The 22,550-nt window shown below is 40.9% G+C and overlaps 2 protein-coding genes across 8 annotated transcripts; both read right to left on the bottom strand.

Moving 5' to 3' along the window:
- Nucleotides 1-118: 118 nt before the first annotated feature.
- LOC134028481 (paired amphipathic helix protein Sin3a-like) lies at nucleotides 119-15,568 on the bottom strand. 6 transcript variants are annotated; one of them, XM_062472062.1, is made up of 21 exons: nucleotides 15,351-15,568; nucleotides 13,257-13,464; nucleotides 12,824-13,006; nucleotides 12,601-12,707; nucleotides 11,982-12,291; nucleotides 11,595-11,855; nucleotides 11,309-11,461; nucleotides 10,996-11,151; nucleotides 10,736-10,819; nucleotides 10,401-10,519; nucleotides 9,995-10,205; nucleotides 9,760-9,876; nucleotides 9,370-9,608; nucleotides 9,080-9,263; nucleotides 8,287-8,896; nucleotides 7,634-7,803; nucleotides 7,183-7,356; nucleotides 6,799-6,891; nucleotides 6,097-6,191; nucleotides 3,318-3,525; nucleotides 119-2,580 (listed from the first exon to the last, which is right to left on the bottom strand). In XM_062472062.1, the coding sequence occupies exons 2-21, from the start codon at nucleotides 13,440-13,442 to the stop codon at nucleotides 2,362-2,364; spliced, it is 3,879 nt and encodes a 1,292-aa protein (XP_062328046.1). In that variant the 5' UTR covers nucleotides 13,443-13,464; nucleotides 15,351-15,568; the 3' UTR covers nucleotides 119-2,361. The 6 variants fall into 6 exon arrangements, with proteins under 6 accessions (XP_062328046.1, XP_062328044.1, XP_062328047.1 ...); XM_062472060.1 differs by having other exon boundaries at nucleotides 10,736-10,822; nucleotides 15,351-15,567; XM_062472063.1 differs by having other exon boundaries at nucleotides 10,736-10,822; nucleotides 11,604-11,855; nucleotides 15,351-15,567.
- Nucleotides 15,569-17,346: 1,778 nt separating this feature from the next.
- taldo1 (transaldolase 1) lies at nucleotides 17,347-22,534 on the bottom strand. 2 transcript variants are annotated; one of them, XM_062471029.1, is made up of 8 exons: nucleotides 22,333-22,534; nucleotides 20,000-20,123; nucleotides 19,801-19,911; nucleotides 19,243-19,374; nucleotides 18,766-18,941; nucleotides 18,447-18,644; nucleotides 17,966-18,111; nucleotides 17,347-17,835 (listed from the first exon to the last, which is right to left on the bottom strand). In XM_062471029.1, the coding sequence occupies exons 1-8, from the start codon at nucleotides 22,430-22,432 to the stop codon at nucleotides 17,803-17,805; spliced, it is 1,020 nt and encodes a 339-aa protein (XP_062327013.1). In that variant the 5' UTR covers nucleotides 22,433-22,534; the 3' UTR covers nucleotides 17,347-17,802. The 2 variants fall into 2 exon arrangements, with proteins under 2 accessions (XP_062327013.1, XP_062327014.1); XM_062471030.1 differs by having other exon boundaries at nucleotides 19,801-19,908; nucleotides 22,333-22,533.
- Nucleotides 22,535-22,550: the final 16 nt, after the last annotated feature.

The following is a 22,550-nucleotide window of genomic DNA, read 5'->3' as shown; positions in this document are numbered from 1 at the left end:
TCCAAAAAAAAAAGAGTGGAGCATAGCATTATTCAAGGCCTCTTTAGGAATATGTCAAATGTATAAACATGCTTCTCTTGGACAGGAAGATGACAAAAACAAACCAAAGACACCAAAGTGTGTATCTATTCAAAGGATAGTTTAATGCCAAACACCATACTACACTAAAGTATACAACATCATAGAAGTCAAGAAAAGAGGTGGTAAAGAGACACGGTAAATGGGTTACAAATGCAGTCTTTGTGTTTATGTACAATCCAGCTGCCCGGTAGTTATCCTGTATTTCAATGTATCGACACAGTAAATATATAAAAATAAAAACCAGTCCTAAGATATAAACGGTTCCAAGATTGTCTGTAGCTGGTTACAGTGCTGACAGAGCTGATTTATACACAAGGATTTCTTGAAACTGTTGAAAAACACTTCATTTAGAGTGGAAGGTGAGGGTCTTATATTTCTCTGCTCTCCTAGTAATTGAATTGGAGATTTAAAAGTACAGTCTACTTTTGAGAGTTCACTTGGTTGGTCAGATGATAGCTGAGTGGTCTAGTCCATTGTTCCTTTCTCATATAGGCCTAGTGCCTAATTTGTCATGTGAATTGAGGTCCAAATTGACATCTGGTACCAGACAAAAGTACTGGATTCATTGGTTGGTTCACATGGGACATAAGATGTGCAATATGTTAGTAAGAAATCCATTAAGGGGCAACCTTGTGTTGGTTGATGTTTGCATCAAACTTTAAAAATAAAAGAAATTAAAATAAATCCTTGTCACTAGAAACATTTGAGAGAAAACATTCATATTTGTATTATACAAAACAAAAGCTTGCCATAAAGCATTTTGCATTTATTGCTTGGTTGTTGTTTTAGGACTCTGTAGAGGTTATATGGTTAACAATCACATAATAATTATGTGACAATTTAAACAATTTATACTCTTGGCTAGACTTTAGGAAACTATAATGTCAAATAATTCAGTTGATACTGCAACCATTTTGCAATTGGAACATAATTTATTGTCAACACACACTGTCGAAGGTGTAAGAAGACAAATGTTCCTGTGTTTACCATGTTGTAGTCCATTATAGTGAAGGTTCTTTTTACATGCTGAAAACCCACCAGTTTCTCAATCACAATGTTTAAAGGAACAGGGGCCATAACCAACAGCAACTTTTAAGGAAGATCCATCTCAAATCAGAGACTGAAAAGAGCATTGTTATGCAGGTAAAGACCTATTTACCAGATTTTCAGAACTAACATCTACACTGAAAAGCATGAATTGTTTGATGGCTACATTCATTGTTCAGAAAGTCTGAGTGAGATTTTAAGCCAATGTTTCAGTAACACAACAGTCTTGAAACTGATCCAATTGCTGATTTCAAGATGAAAAGACTTAGCTATGCTTAGAAAGGCTTGTACTACAAAACACGATAACAGAACACAAAGGAAACGCCTAATAAACATCCTTTGGTAAAAACCATCATTAAAATGTTTGCAATATACTTCTTTTCTGCAACTTCTACCTAAGGTTTATACTAAGTTTGTTAAAGTACGCTACACATCAATGTAATAAAAAAGACAACTATAAACAAGCTATTTACAGAAGGTGGACAGTGTGTATGCAGCTGGATGTTACTGAGCTGGACTAGCTGGTGTACTACCAAAGTAATTTTTTTTGTGTGTGCACAATTTCCATAACAATGATGCCAGAGATGTTTGCCAATATATAGTCCACACAGGCCTGCACCACAGGGAAAGAACATTCACAGCCTGTACAACTTTACAGTTTGAGATCAAAACCCTCCTTGTATTTGTGTTCTTCCTATCACGCAAATGGTGACACTTGCTTTGTTTGTTTTTTACTCAATTATTTGTTGGGATGAGTGGTCATTATAAAAACCACAAATACTGCTACAGAATGTCCAATTACTTAGAAAAAAAACACTTTTTTAGTGAGCAGTTCAATTTGTATGATGAAATTTGACAACAAACGTCCATGGCATGCTATATGCTCAAGTTTTCTTACAATCATAATCTACATCTGCTTACAATGGAAGATCAAATTCAAACTCAACAGATTCCAATTACTCATGTCCTTTTACGGTTCATAGTCCCAACAATGCAGCTATTTTCAGAAGTGCACAATTAAAAGCAGGTGCGGATATTGGGAGATTAAGAATTAATGGAAAAGTGGCAGCCCCCAAAATTTGGCGTTTAGTCAAGCAGAAGTAGACCAATCTTCTAAGTCCAAATAAAATCATCAACTATATTACTTTTCCCAGTCGGCGGCATCAAATACTTGCTGACACATGGATTTTTTCTGACAATGATAAGTGATACTATACAAGGATGAATGGGTGGTTATGGTGCTCCATACTTCACACGGTACTTGTTGATGTTCAGGTAATGGAGGATCTCGGGATTGCAGGTTGTAGTGCAAGGCAGCAGACCGTCCCGCCCTTCTCCCATCAGCCACTTGCGGTTGTGTGCAACCATTTCGCTGGTTACATGCTCCTTTGCCCAAGTGTCCACCCAGGCTTGGAAGCGTCTATGCAGGCGAGTGTTCACTCGTTGGTGTGACTGGAGACATATGGGAGATGCTAAGGTGAGCTACCATTTCCTTCTACAACACTCAACATTTTAAGTATTAAAATACTAAACTTACATTACTCCCATTCTCAAATCACTTCACTGGCTGCTGTTTTCTCAGAGAATAGATTTTAAGATCTTACTCTTTGTCTATAAGTCTTTCCATAACACCGCTCCTCTCTAACTATCTGAACTTCTTCATCCCTACTCTCCAATTAGAAGTCTTCGTTCATCTGACCAGGCTATGTTGGTGGTCCCTCGTGTACGGCTCAAGCGTAGAGGAGAGCGTGCCTCTTCTGTGGCCGGTCATAGACTATGGAACTATGGACTATGGAAGTCCAGGCTAAAGACCCACCTATTTTCTCTAGCCTTTTCATGATTGCTCTGGGGTTTATGTTCGTTTATATTTATGTCACTTTCTTTTAAACTGGTTATTTTATTTTGTCTACTTTCTTTTTTTAATAATTCTTAATTTATCTTTTTGAATTCTGTTTTATTGTGTACTTGTGTATATTTAAGTGTATGTGTAATGTCAAACGTATTGTGAAGCACTTTGGCCAGCCATGTGGCTGTTTGTAAATGTGCTATATAAACAAAGTTGAACTTGAACTTGAACTTAAGAGGGGATGGTAGTAAAAAAAAAAAAAAAAGAACCATTTGAAAAAAAAAAAAAAAAGAATTCTACATCAATAGGTATATTACTTTAACATAATACGAAAGACGCTTACCTGGTGAGCTCGTGTCAATGCAGTGCGTCTGTACATGTAGTCCTCCGATTTGAAGACATACACCATCTTGTAAGAGTTCAGCTTGAACATGCACTCCATTTTCAGGTCCTCAGTGCTGTCCTGGGACTTGTCAGATATGCCCTTTGTCATCTTCTCTTGCTGAAGTTGTTCCCAACCCCTCTGGCATTTCCTAATCCGACGGAGATTTCTGATAAAAAATAAAGTAGAGACACACATGACAATGCAGCAGATATAAGTTTAATGTGCCCATAAACCAAGCACTCAGTCATGTTTACAGGGAAAGTTCACGCAAATTTCTAAATATTTCAGGGAAATCATAGTGAAAGATGTAAACACACCACTGGCTTAGTGCAAGTATAAAATAAAACACGTTCACCTAAAGAAAAAAGAGATAATCACAAGTCAACGTTTTTGGTAATGTAACTTGTGACACAACATTGTAACAATCATGATCCCTTTAATTTGAAAGGAGTATTCTGAAATTTGAGAGGACTGTCCCTTAAAACAATTGGCTTGATATCCATGCGTAGCAACTGTCCAGATAATTTATGAAGGAATCAAATCATTAGGGAGGGAGGTTCTATTGTAGCAGCAGCAGCAGCAGCAGCAGTATTTCTGTACAGTGCACTTCCGTTTAACATTCTTTTAATGATTCTATTATTAAAGTCTCAATATCCTTGGCAAACAATATTTTGGTCAATCAAATTTAATCCAATTTTGCAAGCATTAAAAAATGCAATTATACACCCCGCTGGAATGAAAGTTTTAAATGTGTACTTACCACAGAGGGTAGAGGTGAGCGAGGACTGAAACCATGAAGCATATTTTGCATTCAGGGCTCCACTTAAAGACATAAGAGTGAAGTAGCCAATTTTCCAATAAAATGTGACAAACAACACTTTTTATATTGCCGCCAAGAGTTAACAAGCCAGGATATGGGTTGAAATATACTTTGATGTGCACATACTTTCACTGACAATGTACAGAGCGTTATGATCATGCAATGAGGACCAAACTGAACTGCAAAAGAAACTGCTGTTTTTTGTATTTTTTTTTTTTTTTTTTTTTACTGCTGTTCAAAGTATTTCTACGGAAAAGGTTATTTCGTACCGACCTCTTATTTAATATGAAAAACAAAAGATGTGGGTGAGAGCACTGATAAATCATATCTTGTCAAGACAAGTACCAAATTAAGCAATGGGTTTAAAAGAGGAAAACGGAATAAGATTTTCTATTTTGTCTGTTTTTTCCCCCAGCCCATTGAAATGTTTATGATTATGGACAGCCATCTCAAAAAACAGCTACAAGCACTGAAAATCAAAGACAGACAGGCTTGATGTGCAACACTCATCTGGGGCTTAAAACAAGACCCAAACACCCCTCCATGCAATGCTCTGAGACGTCTGGAAAGAAATACACGAACATTTGAACATACAATTCAGACCATTTTATTCACAAGCCCCTCTTCTGTACAAGTGTTGCAGATGTGTGCTTGACCAGCGTTTTCATGAGTTATCAGCACTTGAAAACTTGTATAAAACCTCACCCACAACAAAAATTGCAACGGGAGTGCACTGTATCCTTAAATTGTTTTACACATTATATTGAGTACACCGAACACCCAAACTTTCAAATCGTACAACATTTACAGTTATCTAAACAGTGATTAAATAAGTCACATACAGGACGTCTCATATGAATACAATCACAAACATAGGGCATCTAATGATAGTAAGTTGAAAAAGAAATTATACTTTAATCCGAATCTTTTTCTCTGATATATTTTCACTGTTGGCCTTTAAAGGCATGGTGTCATTCAGTCTCATCTCAATGTCACACAGAGAAAATAGCTGATGTGACATCACATTAAATCATGAGATGGGGTATACCATAATTTGTTCATATAGGCTAAGCTCAACTAAATAGATTTATTCTAACAGAGAAAATATTTGTTGTACAGAACTCCAATATGTGACGGTATAAAAATACTCCCATACTTACATAAGAAATGTGTAAAGTAAACCTATAGGCTTTTACTTTTAAGTTCATGTATCAAACCAATGTAGATGCCCTATCTGCACAATAAAAATTGCATGAAATGCAATACATTTTCAATACTCAAACCCAATGATTTGATAGCTTTTCAGTTGGAAAAGTAGAAAGTTCAAATGAACACTAGTCTACAACTTTAGTCTAAAAAAATACAACACTTATAAATAAAGGGCCCCATTAAAAAGAGACTAAACTAATGCATAAATAAATAGTCCCTCCTATTAAAAAATGTGGCCAGATAAAGTGCAATCTTCATGAGAAAAAGGCAGAGGGATCATAAATTGAGAAAAAAAAGCTTTTGAAGTTCACTTCCAATTATTATTATTATTATTTTTTTTCATTTTTCTTCTTTGTTTGACCCACATAGGAAGACTGGTACTAACAGCATTCCTCCTTCAACTTTTTAAACTAACTTCACTGGCAATTTTATGAGAAAATAATAAAAACAAACATACTTGCAAGTCAACTGTCGACTGTCCATTAGAACGACAGAACCTTTGAACAAGTGCTTTACCAGATGGGCCTTTGGGGCTCAGGTTTGATACTAAGGGGAACCTAGAACCTTCATTACATGGGAAAAGGACTGGCACTGGTTCTGAAATCAGCCATTTTTGTCAGCTGGTTTGGCGTGTGAAACAGTGCCAGGCTAGTCAGGACATCAATTTTGGCAGTGTGTAGACAGAGGGACACACAGCCGAGGCCTCACCTGGGGAGGAACACAGGCTTCTGGGCCAGGTGTTCACGCAGCTCTGGAGACGCCGAGTCTGAGTTCAGGTATCTTCCCACATAGTCCGACCACCGCTGTAAAGAAACAAAAAGATATATAATGTATATTTAAAACTCATTGTTGCATTCAGCAAACCATTCCTGAACCATCTTTGCTTTTCATCAATCTGAGCTACAGTAGCTTGTCTGTTGGATTGGACCACCCCACACCGGCCAGCCTTCACTCCCCACGTGCATCAATGAGCCTTGCTTTTCCTACCTTGGACCACTTTTGATAGGTACTGACCACTGCAGACCAGGAACACCCCACAAGAGCTGCAGATCTGGAGATGCTCTGACCCAGTCGACTAGCCATCACAATTTGACCCTTGTCAAAGTCTCAAATCCTTACACTTGCCCATTTCCCCCTGCTTAACATATATAGCATAACTGCTCTATTTAAACTGTTAAACTAGTAGTTATGTACTACAATACAACTTGTGGATCTGGCATAACCATATATTTGTAATGTAGCGCATGGAACATATTCCTATTGTTCTGTGATATTTTTGTTTCTATTACACTCATAGCACTGCAAGTTGGGATGGGGGGAGCATAGTTTCTTCTTAAAGACTAAATATAGGTTCTTGAATACAAAACACTCAGTTGAGGCTCCATTAAGTATTTGTGATGACACACATACCTCTGCATCAGCAGGCTCATCAGAGTTATCCTCTTCCGTGTCCAGCAGCTCTACGGACAGGTTAACACTTGCTCGACTCTTCACAAATATCAGCTATACCACAAAAGATTAAAATGGAAAGATGTGTTAGAAGGTTAATGGGAGAAAGTTAGAGGATAGGGATGCAGACAACCAGTAGGGTGTTGGCAGAAACTTGGAGCGCAAACACAAACATTATTTAAATGGTCAATGGACTCCTGCCATACCTTTTTTATAAACACAAATGCATGCAAGAAAAACGATTTTTACTGCAGAAGTTCTCCCTGTATATTTGCACATTAGTTTCAAAGTCCTATGAGAAAACAGTATTCTACTTATGGCCATTCATGAACAAGCTCATTGCACCTTGAAGCAGTTTTCATCGGCCATGAGCTGCTCTGCTTTGCGTTGGTAAGCCCCCTCAACAGTGGTCCTGGAAGCCTGGGTGGACAGACTGCCTCCGGTGGCCTTGTTGGCACTTTCGCTCAGGTAGAGGTCAGTCACCCGTACACAAACATCATCACTCACAATGTGCTGGAGCTGGATATTAAGTCAAAAACAAAAATACAGCGACAAGGCAAACAGGTGCAAGTTGGTTAATTAATGGAACAAATAGATATTACAGGCATCTGACACATTTCTCCTTGTCTGTTGTATAATATGTTTCTAAACGGGATTTACTTGGCCTAAGTACACGTTATAGCTTCATTAAGGACATTGAAAATAACTATTATTATAAATATGCATCTTCTGAACTTTTTAACTTGAGTAGCCTGGGTAGATAAAGGTCCAAACATAAGTCTTTGTTCTGACTAACCTGCCGGACAATACTCTGGATGAGCTTGTCCATGGTAAATGCGATGTAGGCGTGGATGGTAAACATCTCCCTCAGGGAGTCTTCATACTGAGCCGGTTCCATATTACCGTCCAGAAGGTTTCGCACCATCTCTAAGAAGGCTGAGTAGTAGTCATCCACGTCAATGTCCACTGCAGGGGAAAGGACAATTAAGTATAGTAAAACATTATATAAGGGGCCAGCTCAGTAGCTCAAGAGGTAGTCAGTTTGAAACCAACGCAGGTGGGTCTCACACACACATACTCTCTCACACCCAATAAATGCATTATTATTATTCTGATGCATTTCTATATAATATTCCCCGTAATGATGAAATGTCGTGCCACATGGTATTATGCTGGTGCTATTATAATTCTCTATTGTATAAAGTGAATACAATTTGAGGGTTTGTATGAAGTTACACATTCTGCTTGTTGCTTAGACAACGTGACAAAATGCCCCCCCCCCCCCCCCATCCTAAACGGAGTATACTGAAACACTGGCGATAACGCATCAATGAACTGTATTGTAAAAATAAATGGACTGCCATTGTTCAATCTCCCTTCGAAATACCTTTTGTTTTACCATCACGTCTATCTGTGTTTTTTGTACAGAAATGTTGTTGCCCTACTTACTAGGCTCCTTCAGTCGGAGCTGGATGGCAGGATTCTCATTTTTATCCCGTTTGACGCCAAGGATCTCCCTTTCCCACTCTCTCTCTCGACAGTCCTCTTCGATCTGTCTCTCGGCCTGGCCATAGATGCGCAGCAAGCGGGAGCAAAGGATTTGGTGCAGACGCAGGAAGATATACCAGTTGTTGTTGACGTAGTACAGGTTGTAGGCATCATCCAGCCCTCGCAACTTCTGGGCACCTGTGTTGTTGAACAGAAGCTTAGACTTTCCGGAGCTACTGCCTGGTAGCCCATTGTGCTTCTTTGCACCATCTTCCTCCATCTCTGCGTCATCTTCCTCGTCTTCATCTTCCTCTTCCTCTACATCAGAAAGCTCCCCACGTCTGGAGAACAGCATGTCAGGGATGAAGTGGTGGATGATCTGTTTGATCTTGTACTTGTCTTCTTTCTGGATCCCCACCTGCCTCTTGACATGGTGGATGATGAGAGCAGCGGCATCCTCCAAGATCTGACTGTCCTCGTAGGTCAAGGTCATGTGGGGGCCGTTGGGTGGGGTGGCTGCGTCTTCAGATGCTTGCTCCTGGCGCTGTGGGACACAAAAAGGTTGGTCCAACTTAAATGAAAAGGGAGATATAGAAGCACAAGAGCACAAAAACATTGATAATTTCCATGTCATCGTGAACAATACACCCAATGTGTACCAACCAACATCAGACCACAATATTGACTGGCTCGAGAAAACACAGACTGCTTCAGGATTCTCAAGAGGTGATCAATGTCGCTTGCTGTCGCTTACCTCATCATATATTGTCTCAATTTCATTGAGTAAGGTCTTTGAGCGAAAGACCTTGGTGTCATTCTGTTTGAAGTTAATGCCTTGATGGTCAAGAGACTTCAGGTAATACTTCTCGTTCTGCTCCCTCCAGATCTTGTTAAAACCTCTCTGAGCTTCACGCCACTCCTCCTCTTTCATCTTCAACCTGGAAACAGATCATCAAAAGAACCAGACATTGACATCAAACCGTTTCTGAAACAAAAATCATAATATAGCTACATTTGTGCAAGACTGCATTCACAACAACTAACCTCTTGAGCACAATGGGGACGGAGACAGCTGGGTTCCTTTTGAGGCCATCAATGATGTCGGACGCCTTGTCCCCATATATCCTCTGGATGGCTTTGCGGTGGATGACCTCTGAGCAGCCACCCATGGAGTTGTCCAGCCTGAACTTGATCTGCTCTTCAGCAGACATGCGCGAGATTCTCTTCTGTACTGTCTCCAAGGCTCGGATGGTGGCCAGGTTAGTCTCCAGCACAACATCCAGCTAACAGGATTATGGGAGAAAAGAGCAATGGGCATAATATGTTACCAGTATGCACGAGGACTAGCTTCTTAACAAGCTGATAGGGTGGATATCCATTGCCAAAACATTCTGAAAGTATGTATGACAGGACATTTAAGGAAACAGCCCTCACCTCAAAACGCTCATCTTCACATCTGTAAATATGCTCCTCGTATTGAGTCTTCTTGGAACTGACGAAGGTAGAGTCCTCCGACCATGAAGGGAAGGACACCCAAGTATCGTTGAGAACCTGATAGGGAATTGATTTATTAAAAACTATAAAACTAAAACTTTCCATAACATGAGCAGAAACAAGAGGCCATCGAAATACCAACTCAAAAGTTCTATAGACCTCTCATAAAACTCACCTCCTTGCACAGTGGAGTCCTCCCTGTGCACTTGGGTTGCTGGTAGCTCTTAGGCAGTGCCCTGTAGCTAGAGCCCAGCCTCTTACAAGAAGCATAGTCAATCTCCATTGCAATGCCCTCGGTTGCTCTTTCTTTGGGAAAGCTCTCGATGTGTGTGGACTCTCTGTAGCCCAAGAAGTTCTTGAACCAAGTGAACAGTTCCGGGAATTTTCTGTGAATGACATTCCAAAACATGTGTTACCAATCCATAGTCAGCTATGTAAATATCCAAAAACGTGAGCATACTTTCGGAAATTCTAATCATGAAAAACAAGATTCGAAACAATGCTACTTGTAAATTTGATGGCATCTTTGTTTTTGTTCAGTATAACTCTTCGACTCTGAAAACATGACTTTGTATGGTTACCCCAGGAATGGTATCACAAGCTGAACCAATTCTGCCCGAGAGATCACTTCCTGGTTGAAGATGAGCAGACATCGCAGGAAGTTGTCGTAGGCCTCGGAGCTCCGGAGGGCTTTCCTCACCTGTGGAATAGCACACACGCACAACCATTATGGCATACATCAGAGAAAACTACATGGGTAAAGCAGAGACATTCTCATGCACACACATGGATAGATTTTGAAAATGTGGCATTTACATTTAAGATTAACATGAAAATAAATATGATCACATTTAATTCATCTGCATAAAATGTTAAACACCACAAAATGAACAAAAAATGTACTGTAGATAGTAACCTTTTCAAAGAAGAGAGACTCGGTGCCACAACTATGTTTGCCGACTTCTGCCGTGGCATGATCTTTCCCCATCAACTTGGGTTTCTTCTGCAGTCAAGTCAAACAATTAATATTAAAACAAGTATTGCAAATGATAACAGATGATCTGCTCAAGATTTATATGTTCTTAATTATGAAGGATTAGGGTGCAATAACATTCACCTAAATAACAATGTTACAACCTTGGGGTGTCTTTTCTTATTTAATAAGAAGGGGTTTACCTTGACTGGGGGCGTGGCACCCACTCCAGAGTGCCTCCGGATTGGAAGGCCATTCTGATTAAGCCTCTGCTTATTATTCAGTAAGGGTCTCTTAACGGTCCCCCCATGGTCGTTGCGCACAGATTCTGCCCGGTCTGCTGTGGTCTTGCTCAAAAGCTGAGGAAACAATTGTACCATTTGAGAAACAATTCTCAACCCGTAGGGCTGGTTTTAGGTGTCTTTTCATAAAGCGTATTATATACAAGTAATTACTTGCAAACAGCATCCCTTACAGTGCAAACAGCTTTGTTTTTGCTCATTGTTCAAGACTCACCACTGAACTGTTTGCATCTGGTAAGAATTGGCCAAATTCTGACAGCAGGTCGTCCTGGTTCTTGAAAAGTCTTGCTACCTGAGCGTAGACCTCCTGCTCTGTTAGCGCTGGAGTGTAGTTTCCCCCTGCTTCTTTAGCATTGCGCTGCTCCTTCTGTAAAAGCATCAAAGATCACCTTTAGGAATTATTCAATACTGAATGGCGGATTTTCTTCCTCTTAACATTAAAACATGTGGAACTTAAGCCCAGCATGCAGATATAAATGCTGCCTGTGCGCATCACTCACTGTTCTGACCTGGTAAGTGTGCAGGATTTCCAGGAAAGCTTTATAGATGTCGGGCTGGCCCTGGAAACGGTTTTTTATCTTGTTTACGTAATTGATGGCATGGTTGAACTCAACAGGCTGGTTGTTTTGCAGAGGTGGGCCACTGGAGGGTGTGCTGCTCACTGGTGTGTGAGACTGGACTGAGGGGGAGCGAGGGGAGGCATATGAAGGGATAGATGGGTTGGGCTGGCTGGTTGGGGTTAGAGCTGGAGACTGAATCGGCTGTTGAGAGATGGGGAAATTACAATGAGCTCTTCCTTCCGATATAAACATCTGTTAGTAATAATAAATAGGACAACACTGAATGCATTTCAAATACACTTGTTGATGCTGTAACTTAAGAAGGACCTTGCTCGTCTTGGCTGGTGTTGGCTGAGAGGGCAGTGCTGGGGCAGCAGAGGTGGGAGGCCCAGGTTGTGGTAGGGCCTGGTGATGGGGCACTGGCTGACTGGGAGGTCCTGTCACAGGAATGTTTTGGACTGAGATCCCATGGGGTGTGATGTAGTGGATCTGACCCGGTGTGGTTACATTGACCAGGTCATTGGTCTGGACCTCAATCTTAAAGCCCGGTGGCAGGAAAGTGTTGAAGCCCATGATGAGATCAGAGTGTCCCTTGAAGAGCTGGGATACTCTGCCTATCACTCCTGGAGTATCAATACTGTTAAGTTAGGGGGGGAAAAAAAATTGGTTAGTACCCAAATGTCAACAAAATGCATCTTCACATCATTTCAGCGGGATTGCAGAGCTATTAAATTTCCATAATTGTACAGTAAGTAAGTAAGTACATTTTACTTATAAAGTACACTAACACAACAAGGCTGACCGAGGTGCCGAACAAAAGCACAAAAAAGACACCATAAAATACATAGTAAAAACAAAATACAAACAGTCAATAACAGTAAAATAAGTAACAATACACCTCAAGAGGTAGCGCAATACAGACACTCCATACAAAACTGCAACCAACCTCTGGGACTTAAACTCCTTCATGATATCAAGGAAGTCATTATAAACTTGAGGCTGATTCCCAAACTGCAATTTTACTTGATCCAGATAGGACAGAGCATCTTCAACCTGTAAACAAGATTTCACAGCAGCATTAATTACAGATGTAGTTAAATTTAACCATAAAACATAGTAATAACCTGTCACATGTTCTTATTGTTAGATGTTAAGTAAATTAGTTGCACCTTCAGTCTTTGAAACTGCTGCTGTCCCTGTGATGCAGCCATGGGGGCAGGGGGGTGAGTGTGGCTTTGGACCACTGCAGGCCCTTGGGATTGGACTGCTGGGCTGTGGGGATGAGGCCCTACATGTGCGGCAGGACTGTTGGCATGTCCGTGTCCACTGGAACTCTGGGGCATGGTAGGAACCTGAAAATAAGAGGGAAAACATTTTATTTCTATTGGTCGCCTACATTTATGGCCCTGAGCCTTACCCTTCATTGTTGTGACATGAGTGTAGGTGACAGGTATAACAATATACCAGCAACTTTAAACTGTCACTAAGAGAGCCGGTGGGAGTACTTGTTCAATCCATTCAGGTCCAGTACAAAAGGTATGTTCTGTGTTAGAAAATGAATTAATGTGCAGACAAAATAAAGAGGAGCAGACCAAACCATACCTGATAGCCCTGGGGAATTGAGTACTGGATGCCAGTGGAAGGCTGCATGTTGTCTGAGACTGCCTCGTATGTAGCTGGGGCTGGGGCTAGGACTCTGTGCTGGAAAGCTTCTGCGGTGCCTGGGACTGGGAGACGACGCTGCTGAGACGCAAATACCGTTTCCTGTTCCTCCAAGCGCCGCTTCATTGTATACTCATACTCAAAGGGGCTGGAAATCATAGACATGAAATAGTTAGCATAGTCCAGTGATAGACTAAAATCTGAATGTAAAAGAAGATGGTGTTTATAGAGCGTTATAGGTTCAAAGCACAGCTAAAAACATTCTGCCAAAAGTTCCTCACCACAAGATTTACACCAAAATCAATACCATATATATACACGTGGTGTTCACAGTATCACAGTATAAATTGTCCAAATATTGTTTGACAATATTCGCTTTGACAATTCGACAATATTTGCATGTGACAAACAACTGACTCCAGGGATCAGCTAACTTAGTCCTGGGTATGAGACTATGCCTTTAGAAGAAAAAATATCACACTGCATTAGAGATTTTTGGCATGTCCTAGAATTTTGTTCTGAGCAGTTCTCTCATTTACAAGATGAAATAGTATAACGTTGCCAACACTATCTTGAAACAGGGACCATGACATAGGCTAGTCCACGTCACTCCATTTAAAATGTACACTACAACCTAGCCAACGGAGCATAGAGCAAACTTTTAGCAACAACAATGCTAACCCCTGTCAAACTCCGTACAACACCTGGCAGTACTTTAGTGGGGGTATTTTGTTACAATTTTACAGCGACTCAAAGGAAAGCTAAATAGGTAACTTGCTAAGTGGATAAATAGGAAGAAAGCTAATGGTCTGCAGAACGTAGTTGTGGAACAATGTTAGTTAGTGATACGGAGCGGTGGTAAGCAGCTAGGTACATGGTGACATATAGGACACTAAATATTACTTATATGGCGTCAAGCCAGCCAACGTTGATAGAGACGTGTTACTACGTGCATTGCTAGTCTGGTAGTAGGGGTGTAGTAGGGGTGTTACAACATTGATCGTATACAAGGTAAAAAAAAAACATAAACGCGGGCCACATCAACAACACAAGCAAGAAAAGTCTAACTTTAGCCATTAAGAAACTGAATAAAAACAGTTTACTACTGGGCCAGTGCTGGTTAACATATAAAGAGTGGATATGCAACGCTTCCCAAAGCTAGCTAGCCACACAAACAGCGCCGCCACACTATCGCTGACGTTAGACCTGCCCATCCCCCTCCTTCCAGGACTTGACGCCATCATCGGACTGCTAGTTCTGCACAACTAGCTGCGCTATGTTTGCTAGCTACTCTCGAGCGCGCCCGAACTTGTGGCTAGCTAGCGATGTCAGGTCAAAAGTGTTTTTGCAACTGTTGCCCCATCAGCTGGTTCAAATAGATTCAACATTTTAACTGAAATATTAACCAAACTGGATGTGTCTTCAAACGATCAATTATGCAATTTTTCAAGGTGTAACGACAACAAATCGACGACCAACAGTCTGACTGGCTAGCCTAGCAACATTCTCCGTTAGCAAGTACCCTACTAGCTCGGCCAAGCTGGCCAACTGGTTGCAGCCAATCAATGCAATTACCTACCGTGAATCAAGTAACACGTTATAATTAGCTAGTACTGCACAACAAACCCATACGCTGTTCTCGATCATCTGTCCAGGGTTAGAAAGAAGACTGGCCAACTCAAGTTGTTGTAGCTTGCTAATGATAGCCACCACGGTACACACGACGGCAAAAAAGCTACTTTGCTAGCTAGTCAGTAAAAATGTCGAAAGTAGCATAGCTTAAGTAGATAGCTAGCTAACCAGCTACATTTCGTTGACGGCAACTTAAATTCATTAAGGGAATCGATTAGCAAATGTCTAAAACGCTATGAAATGTCAATATGATATTTGGTCACGTTGACAAGGTTATGTAGCTAGCAGAGCTCGCTCCCGTCAACTAACGTAAGCGAGATCCAAATAAACTAAGCTAGCTATGGTGTTTGCTTGCTAGCAGGTAGCTAGCGAACAAGCCTTCGAGAGATGGCTAAAACTTACCTCGCAAGACCACCGCCAACACCAACTCGTCGCACAAATGTAGTCGGATACAGTTAGTTGATTTCACAAAAACTTGCACGAAGACTTATCTTCAAAGCTGTTCGAAGTTGATGGTACAATCTTCAATTGAAATGTCTGGAAAAAGAACGGCTCGTGATAGCAAAACCGCTAACAACAATCTGAAGCACTGGCTACGTTCCTTGAACAGTCAGAGGCGTGGTTCCAAAGAAGGCGGGTTAGTCTCCTCCTATTCTAAACTACAATTGGTCAGTCGTCTAGAGTGGGCTGCTTACCCAGAGACAGTAGAGACAGAGAATCCTTCCTGTATTTGCCAGCATGGAGGTTGCATGTATACGTGAATGTGTGGATTACATGTGTGACCATTTGTACACTGGCCGTTCTAATGAACACTTCGTATTGCCGAGCTGGCTTTGCCTTTTTTTGTCACTGTAGGAATTGCCATCTCAGTCAAGAGATAACGCATTTTAACCAACAGCTTTATGTGTAAATGTAGATGGGTCATGTAAGGCACGCACATTTTACATTTATCAAAAGTAGATTCATGTGGGTTGTCTTACAAGCATCTTGTAAGCATAACAATTATACAACTCCAATTGTGGCTGCAGTCTGTTTGTTACCCTACTGCAACAACATGACCCTTTATACACATTGTTCAGTGACTTTTCAGTTCAACAGGTGCAGTTTTGCTGATGTGAAACTCAAGACCAGAGAGACAATGCCAAAGACCTCTTCTGTCTGCATGGTGAGGATGTATGGGGGCCTTCTGGTCTAGGCATCAGAAAGGAGGGAAAGATAGGGTCCCAGCTTTGATGGAACATGTAAAATGCTGTCTGGACATAAACATAGAGGGGGGACAGGAAGGGGGTGTATGTGCTATGACAGTATGTCCCAAAATGGTTGCACTTTATATGTATTGGTTTCAACAGCATGTTCTGCTGTAGAACATACTAAAATGTCTGGATTTAGCCACAATGTATTGTCTAATATGTGGTTTTCACAGTTCCAGGAACCCTTACTGACCAAAGCTCACTTAAGGCTGGGATGACAAATCAGTACAGACCACCATATCCCATATGCTGTAAAAAAAAAATGCTGTTCAAATGCCATTCAAAATGCATGGTTTGGAGCCACCTTGTGGATTTCATGTGGCAGTCAAGAGTGACTATCTGCTGGTGCTTCCAAATACCCATCCTACCTTACCAAAAAAAAATTCAGGTATACTAAATAGAATATCCTAATACATACTATGTCAAATGCACTGTCAAAAATACCAGGGTGTCCTACTGCATCTGGTCACATTTTTCAGTATGCAAGCCATGATGGTTTACTATTCTGAAACCACAATTTTTACATGGTAGCCTAAACAGCATTGCAACTGTACATGTATACAGCATGCTACAGTATTGCAATACCTATATAATATTATATTTATATGTAATATTTTTTTAAGTAAAAATATACATTTAGCAGACACTCTTATCCAGAGCGACTTACAGTAAGTACAGGGACATTCTCCCCGAGTCAAGTAGGGCGAAGTGCCTTGCCCAAAGACACACGTCATTTTGCACAGCCAGGAATCGAACCAAAAACCTTATGATTAATAGCCCGACTCCCTAACCGCTCAGCCACCTGACTCCCTGACCTATCTTTCCCTCCTTTCTGATGCAGGGCGCAGTCTTAACCATTGCCTGCAGTTTGGATAGGTCAAGTGACACTAGATGGATGAGGAAGCTTTTATTGTATCACCAATGTGGTCTCCATAGATAAATGGCTTAAATCTCTGGGTTTTTTACAGAAATAATTGTGTCCTAAAATAACTGACTTATGAATAGCCTGGGCACATTCATTTGCCAGAAAGACAGTCCACCAGGCTGGTTTACTACAGTGCCAAGCCTTACACCTGGTTGTGTTTTGAAGGAAAAAAGTTTATGAAAGACATGTTTTGAAGGCAAAAAGTTTATGAAAGACACAAGACTTCTCAACAAGGAGACAGTTTAATTGATTCAGAACAAAATATTTAATTCTGATGATATTAAGGAATGTCATAATTGTTAGTGTGGCTTAGATCAACCTCCAGGCCTGAGAAGCAAAACATTGTGTACAACTCAAAAGATGGCAGTTCTAGCCTGCCAAATAGGCAATTGGTCCTCTGGAAGTGACCTGACACAGGTCGCCACTAAGCCTGGGCCAAGTCTGACTACAGTGTTCTTTCCTTCAGATCAAATCTCCAGGGGCAACTACCATATATTTTCTTACTTCCAGATAATTTAATCAGTGCTGTCCTCACTCTACAAACTCAGCATTACTTAAAAGGGGCATGAGGCATCTGTTCAGTGGGGCCCATCAAAAGGGCTTAAGGGGAGGATAGGAGTTTGGTCCCTTAGATTCCCACCAAGTGGTAGAAGTCCATCCCAAGGCTACTGACAGTTCTCTACTGGCCATTTTTCACATTCAGCATTTTCTCCTGTGGAGAAAAGAAGACATACCATCAGAATGACTTCGGAATAGCAGAAGCAAAGAATGTCAACTGACTATAAAAATGCTTGTGGTTGACGAAAGGTAAGAGAAAAATAAAAAATCCTGTTCCCTTTTACCTTGATCATGGTTTCCAGCTTGATGGCATCAGCAGCAAACTTGCGAATGCCATCTGAGAGCTTTTCCACAGCCATGCGATCTTCATTGTGCTGCCAACGGAAGTCCTTCTCATCCAGGTGCACCTTCTCTACATCACAGGCCTTGGCTGGGAATAAAAATGTATTAATTGAAAGATTACAGCACAGTCAAATTTAGGATCGTCATCAGAAAGTCTGAGGGGGCTTGTCTAACAATGTCCTTAAGTGGCTTTGAATACTGTAACTAGCATATAACAAAGCTACATTGATACCAGGACTTAATCAAAACTTGACTTCAAGACTTCATCAACAGAATGTGACAAGTACAATACTAACTTTGCCCCTATATCACTACATACACAACTCAATACAACTGAAATTAATGCTACAGAGCACCACGTGGGGCAGTGTGTGACATGTTTTTGCTGCCTCCTCCACATCCTTAAAAGGATAGATTTCATACCATTCTGCAGCGTGAGTGCTGGCTTTACTACAGCATGGTCCTGGGTCAGTTCTCCCAGCAGGCTAGGTGAGATGGTCAGCAGGTCACAGCCAGCAAGGGCCTTCACTTCACCAATGTTCCTGAAGGAGGCACCCATAACTACTGTGCTGTAACCATACTTTTTATAGTAGTTGTAGATCTTGGTCACGCTGACCACTCCTTGACAGGTAGAAAAGGTAAGAAAAAGAAAAAGGATTGTACTTTGATGGTTAAAGTGAGCCTATGGACAAATAATTTGACTCATAATACATCCATTTATACCAAGATAGAAGTCCTATACCTGGGTCCTCATGGGGCTCGTAGCTCTTACGATCTGTGTTTTCTTTATGCCAATCCAGAATACGGCCCACGAAGGGTGAGATCAGTGTGACTTTAGCCTCGGCGCAGGCCACCGCCTGGGCGAAGGAGAACAGCAGCGTCATGTTGCAGTGGACCCCATGCTTCTCCTCCAGCTCTCTGCAAAGACATGCAGGTGGACAGTTGAAGGACACTGACAAGGTTAATGTTTCACTCATATTGTTGCTTTAGGCAAAGTGTCAGTAAAAATTGAAAACAAAAAGGAAGGAAGACTGTACTTTATCTATGATACAGATTACAACAATTGCATATTAGGGATTATAAACCAGTTCAAAAGACATCTAAATGACTGGTGTTGGATCTCAAACAATACTAAACATTTAAGTGTAAAAACAAAGACAGCAGTTCATGTTAAAATGACACCCAATAAACACCAAACGTGCATATTACGGACACATACCTGCCAGCCTGGATGCCTTCCCATGTCGAGGACAGTTTAATGAGAATGCGTTCCTTGCCAATTCCAGCCTCTTCATACAAAGCAATGAGCCTCAGGGCCCTTGCCACCATCTCATCTTTATCATAGGAGAGCCTGAAGTCAGAGGATGTATTAGTGATCTGGCAGTCTCAAATTGTACATTTAAACAAATACGTCTGGAAGAAAGAGCATTACAGTGTATAAAAGGCATCTACCCTTCTGCCATTTCTGACAAATCATGCTTCTAAGTGTAGAGAGGTTTGCACATCATGTAAAGTGTATTTGAAAACAACCTTTGCTTGAAAGTTGGGAATGGGTAATTTGAGACTAATATTCTTAGACGTAATAACTTTACTTTTGGCTACCTTTTGAATGTGCAGAATTACAATACATAATTGCTATTGGCATGATTAATTGCTAACCTGGGGGACTGGATTTGCCGTCTAGGATTATTTTTTTCTTATGCTGAAAACATGAAGGAAGTAAAACCAACAGTGCAGACTGCAGATACCAGCTCAGAGACCAGGGGGTTTCTAGTACCTGGCGTCCACCTCTGTGGAGACCCTTCCTGGGATCTTCTTCAGAATCTCCAAGCCGAAGCTCACAAACAACTTGTCCATGGTGTTGGTCACCTGGACCTCTTCAGATCTGCTGGACAGAAACATAGCATTAGAAATGTTCTTGCCCTGTAGACCCCCCCCCCTCCCCCCAGAGGTGGTGAGATGAATGGCAATCTTACCCGTCCTTGGCAATGCCATATTTTATAGCCTGGTCAAGTAAATGTTGGTAGGCAGGCATCTTGGCAGCAGCCAAAATAAGAGATGGGTTGGTGGTGGCATCTTGAGGCTTGTACTCCTCAATAGCTAATAGGGAAAATTTGAAAACAAAAGGGAAGTTGACCAACTCACAAATATGACCCAAGCAGATATTAGCACACTAAAGTTAGTGGGACAACTTCTTTTAAATTCCTTTTTATTGTTTGTTACAAAAGACTGCATTTTTTCAATTCCTGCCCTTACAAGAACCTAGCCAAAATGTATGGAATCAAAGTTTCCAGTCTGAATAAAAAATAAAAAAAACATTATGCCCAGCCTATTAAACCAAACTAACATGTGGGTTCTGACCCAGACACAGCAATTATGATCTAGGCTACTGAATTACTAGATCTCTTTTTGGAAGAGAAGCAACTGTCAATTAAGAAACAGCATAAGAATGACATTGGTAGTGCAGTACTGATATACATACAGAGCATATGCTCTGAGTTAGTTCTCTATGTTTTATTCCTGTAAAATATATACGCTTAAACACTGCTGTCAGTCCGACAAGGTTCAAGTAGAGATGTTCTCATAGCATCTCCTTCTCAAGATCAAGATAAGGCACAGTTCTTCTGACAAATTGGACCAGCTCCAAATGCCTCTGGACAAAAAGTGGCCTGACAACTACAATGAGAACAAAGGCCTTCAGTGTGTGTGAAAAATGCATAATTCCCATTAGGCCTACATGGTAGGCTACATGAAAGAAATTGGCATTCAAACCCTTAACTGATTTTGTAAAACGTCAGCCCTCTTAGAAAAATAGACCAACTGAGGTGCAGATCCATCTGCAAGTAAACCTGCACTTTAATATTCATCTAACTATTCCCATCGATGAGGCCTAAAGGTGCTTTTACATGAGGATTCAGTGCCATTTATTTGGTCTTACATCAGGTCCAGCATCATCTTGTTATGAGCAGATAATTACACTAACTATAATATTGATAGCTAAGGAGGGCAGAGCACAGCAACGGATGTAAGCTAACAAATTTAAGGCTTAAGTTTGTAATCATTTAATTAAAGCAAACAACCAAACCTCTGCTTTAAAGTTCATTTCACAATATGGTAAAAGCCTTTTACAAGTGATTCAGCATCAATCACCCTTTAATGGTCATGAGTCAAGTGAAGGCCAGACAGTCCTGCATTAAGATCACTTAGGTTAGTGCCCATTCCACATTCCTCACGTATAACTGGACACTGTGCAAGTCACAAAGCATGTCACTGCGGTTTGTATTACAGCTAGCCTACATTACACAGACACAATTTCTGTCTTGTCATCCTGACTCGCAAAGCAAGCATGGCGAAATGTTTGTTTTGCATCACAATGGAAAGAGCAACTGATTACTTCACTTTTACTTCCTCTTCCTTGTACCAACAAGGCATGAGACGACAAAGTATTGATAAAAAGGCACTATGATATTGAAACGATATCTTGGGTTAGTTAAGATTTATTTTAAATCCATACATTAAAACAGGAAGTTTGCTGGTTAGGAAAACATGGCCATGGGCGTGACCATCAACAACAAATGTGCACATCAGGTACAAAAAAACTACTAACCCGCCACATGTGTCAATTTCTGATAACACAAGGTAACTGTACATATACAAATAACAGGTACTGTAATAAGCAAAACAAGTGGTTTTAGCTAGCTCGATCAGTCAACCATCGTTGCCAGTATCAATAGCTCGCCAACTGTCGTTAACACTTTTCGTAGCCGATTAAGCTACAAAGAAACTTCGTGCTAGCAATATCAGTTTGTTAATCATTAGCTAGGTAGCCATACCTAGCTAGTTACCAAGTCATCACACTGCAAAAATTAAGTGTTGATTCGTAGTTATCTACTGTAGTCAAGTTATGCACAATAGATCCGTGGTTTGTCTTGTTTGTAACCAACTTGAATAACCAAACCAGCTCATACTGAAGTCACTAGCATGCTAGGCTACCTTGGTGGGGGATAGCTAGTCTAGTACTAGTCATCAATCGGATTATCAGATTCATCCGAATGCCAAAGTTCAGGCCGAGCTCATTAGCTTGCTAGCTAGCTAAATTTGTACGAGCTACTTTCACTACAATGATTCACTTCTGGCTAGCTACAACCACGACACAAACTAACTACAGTAACGTTAGCTAGCAGCAAACAATTATGTAACTACCGAATATGCCATTTATTACGCATTCCACGTACAGTCACATCCGTCGTCATATGTCATTAGCTAGCCTAGGTATAATGCGCGGCCATCCGAACTATCGAGCTGTTACCATTGAAATCTCCCGTGTCTGCTACAACCACGGTGTATTTCTTCAGTTGGTCCAGCGCTGACTCCATCTTTCGCCGTTTGTCTGGTGACACACTGGACATGTTGAAGGGAAACGGAGAGCTTTTATAAACAGAAAGCACGTGAGACAATAATTTTAGACGAGAACGCCTTGAGGTTGGTTAACGGGTAGCGCTCGGAGGAGATGCAAGATGGGGAGAC

Source organism: Osmerus eperlanus, chromosome 10 (genome assembly GCF_963692335.1).
Source record: "Osmerus eperlanus chromosome 10, fOsmEpe2.1, whole genome shotgun sequence".
Taxonomy (NCBI): Eukaryota; Metazoa; Chordata; class Actinopteri; order Osmeriformes; family Osmeridae; genus Osmerus; species Osmerus eperlanus.
The sequence above is the reverse complement of the archived record's forward strand: the minus strand, read 5'-3'. Positions and strand labels throughout refer to the sequence as shown.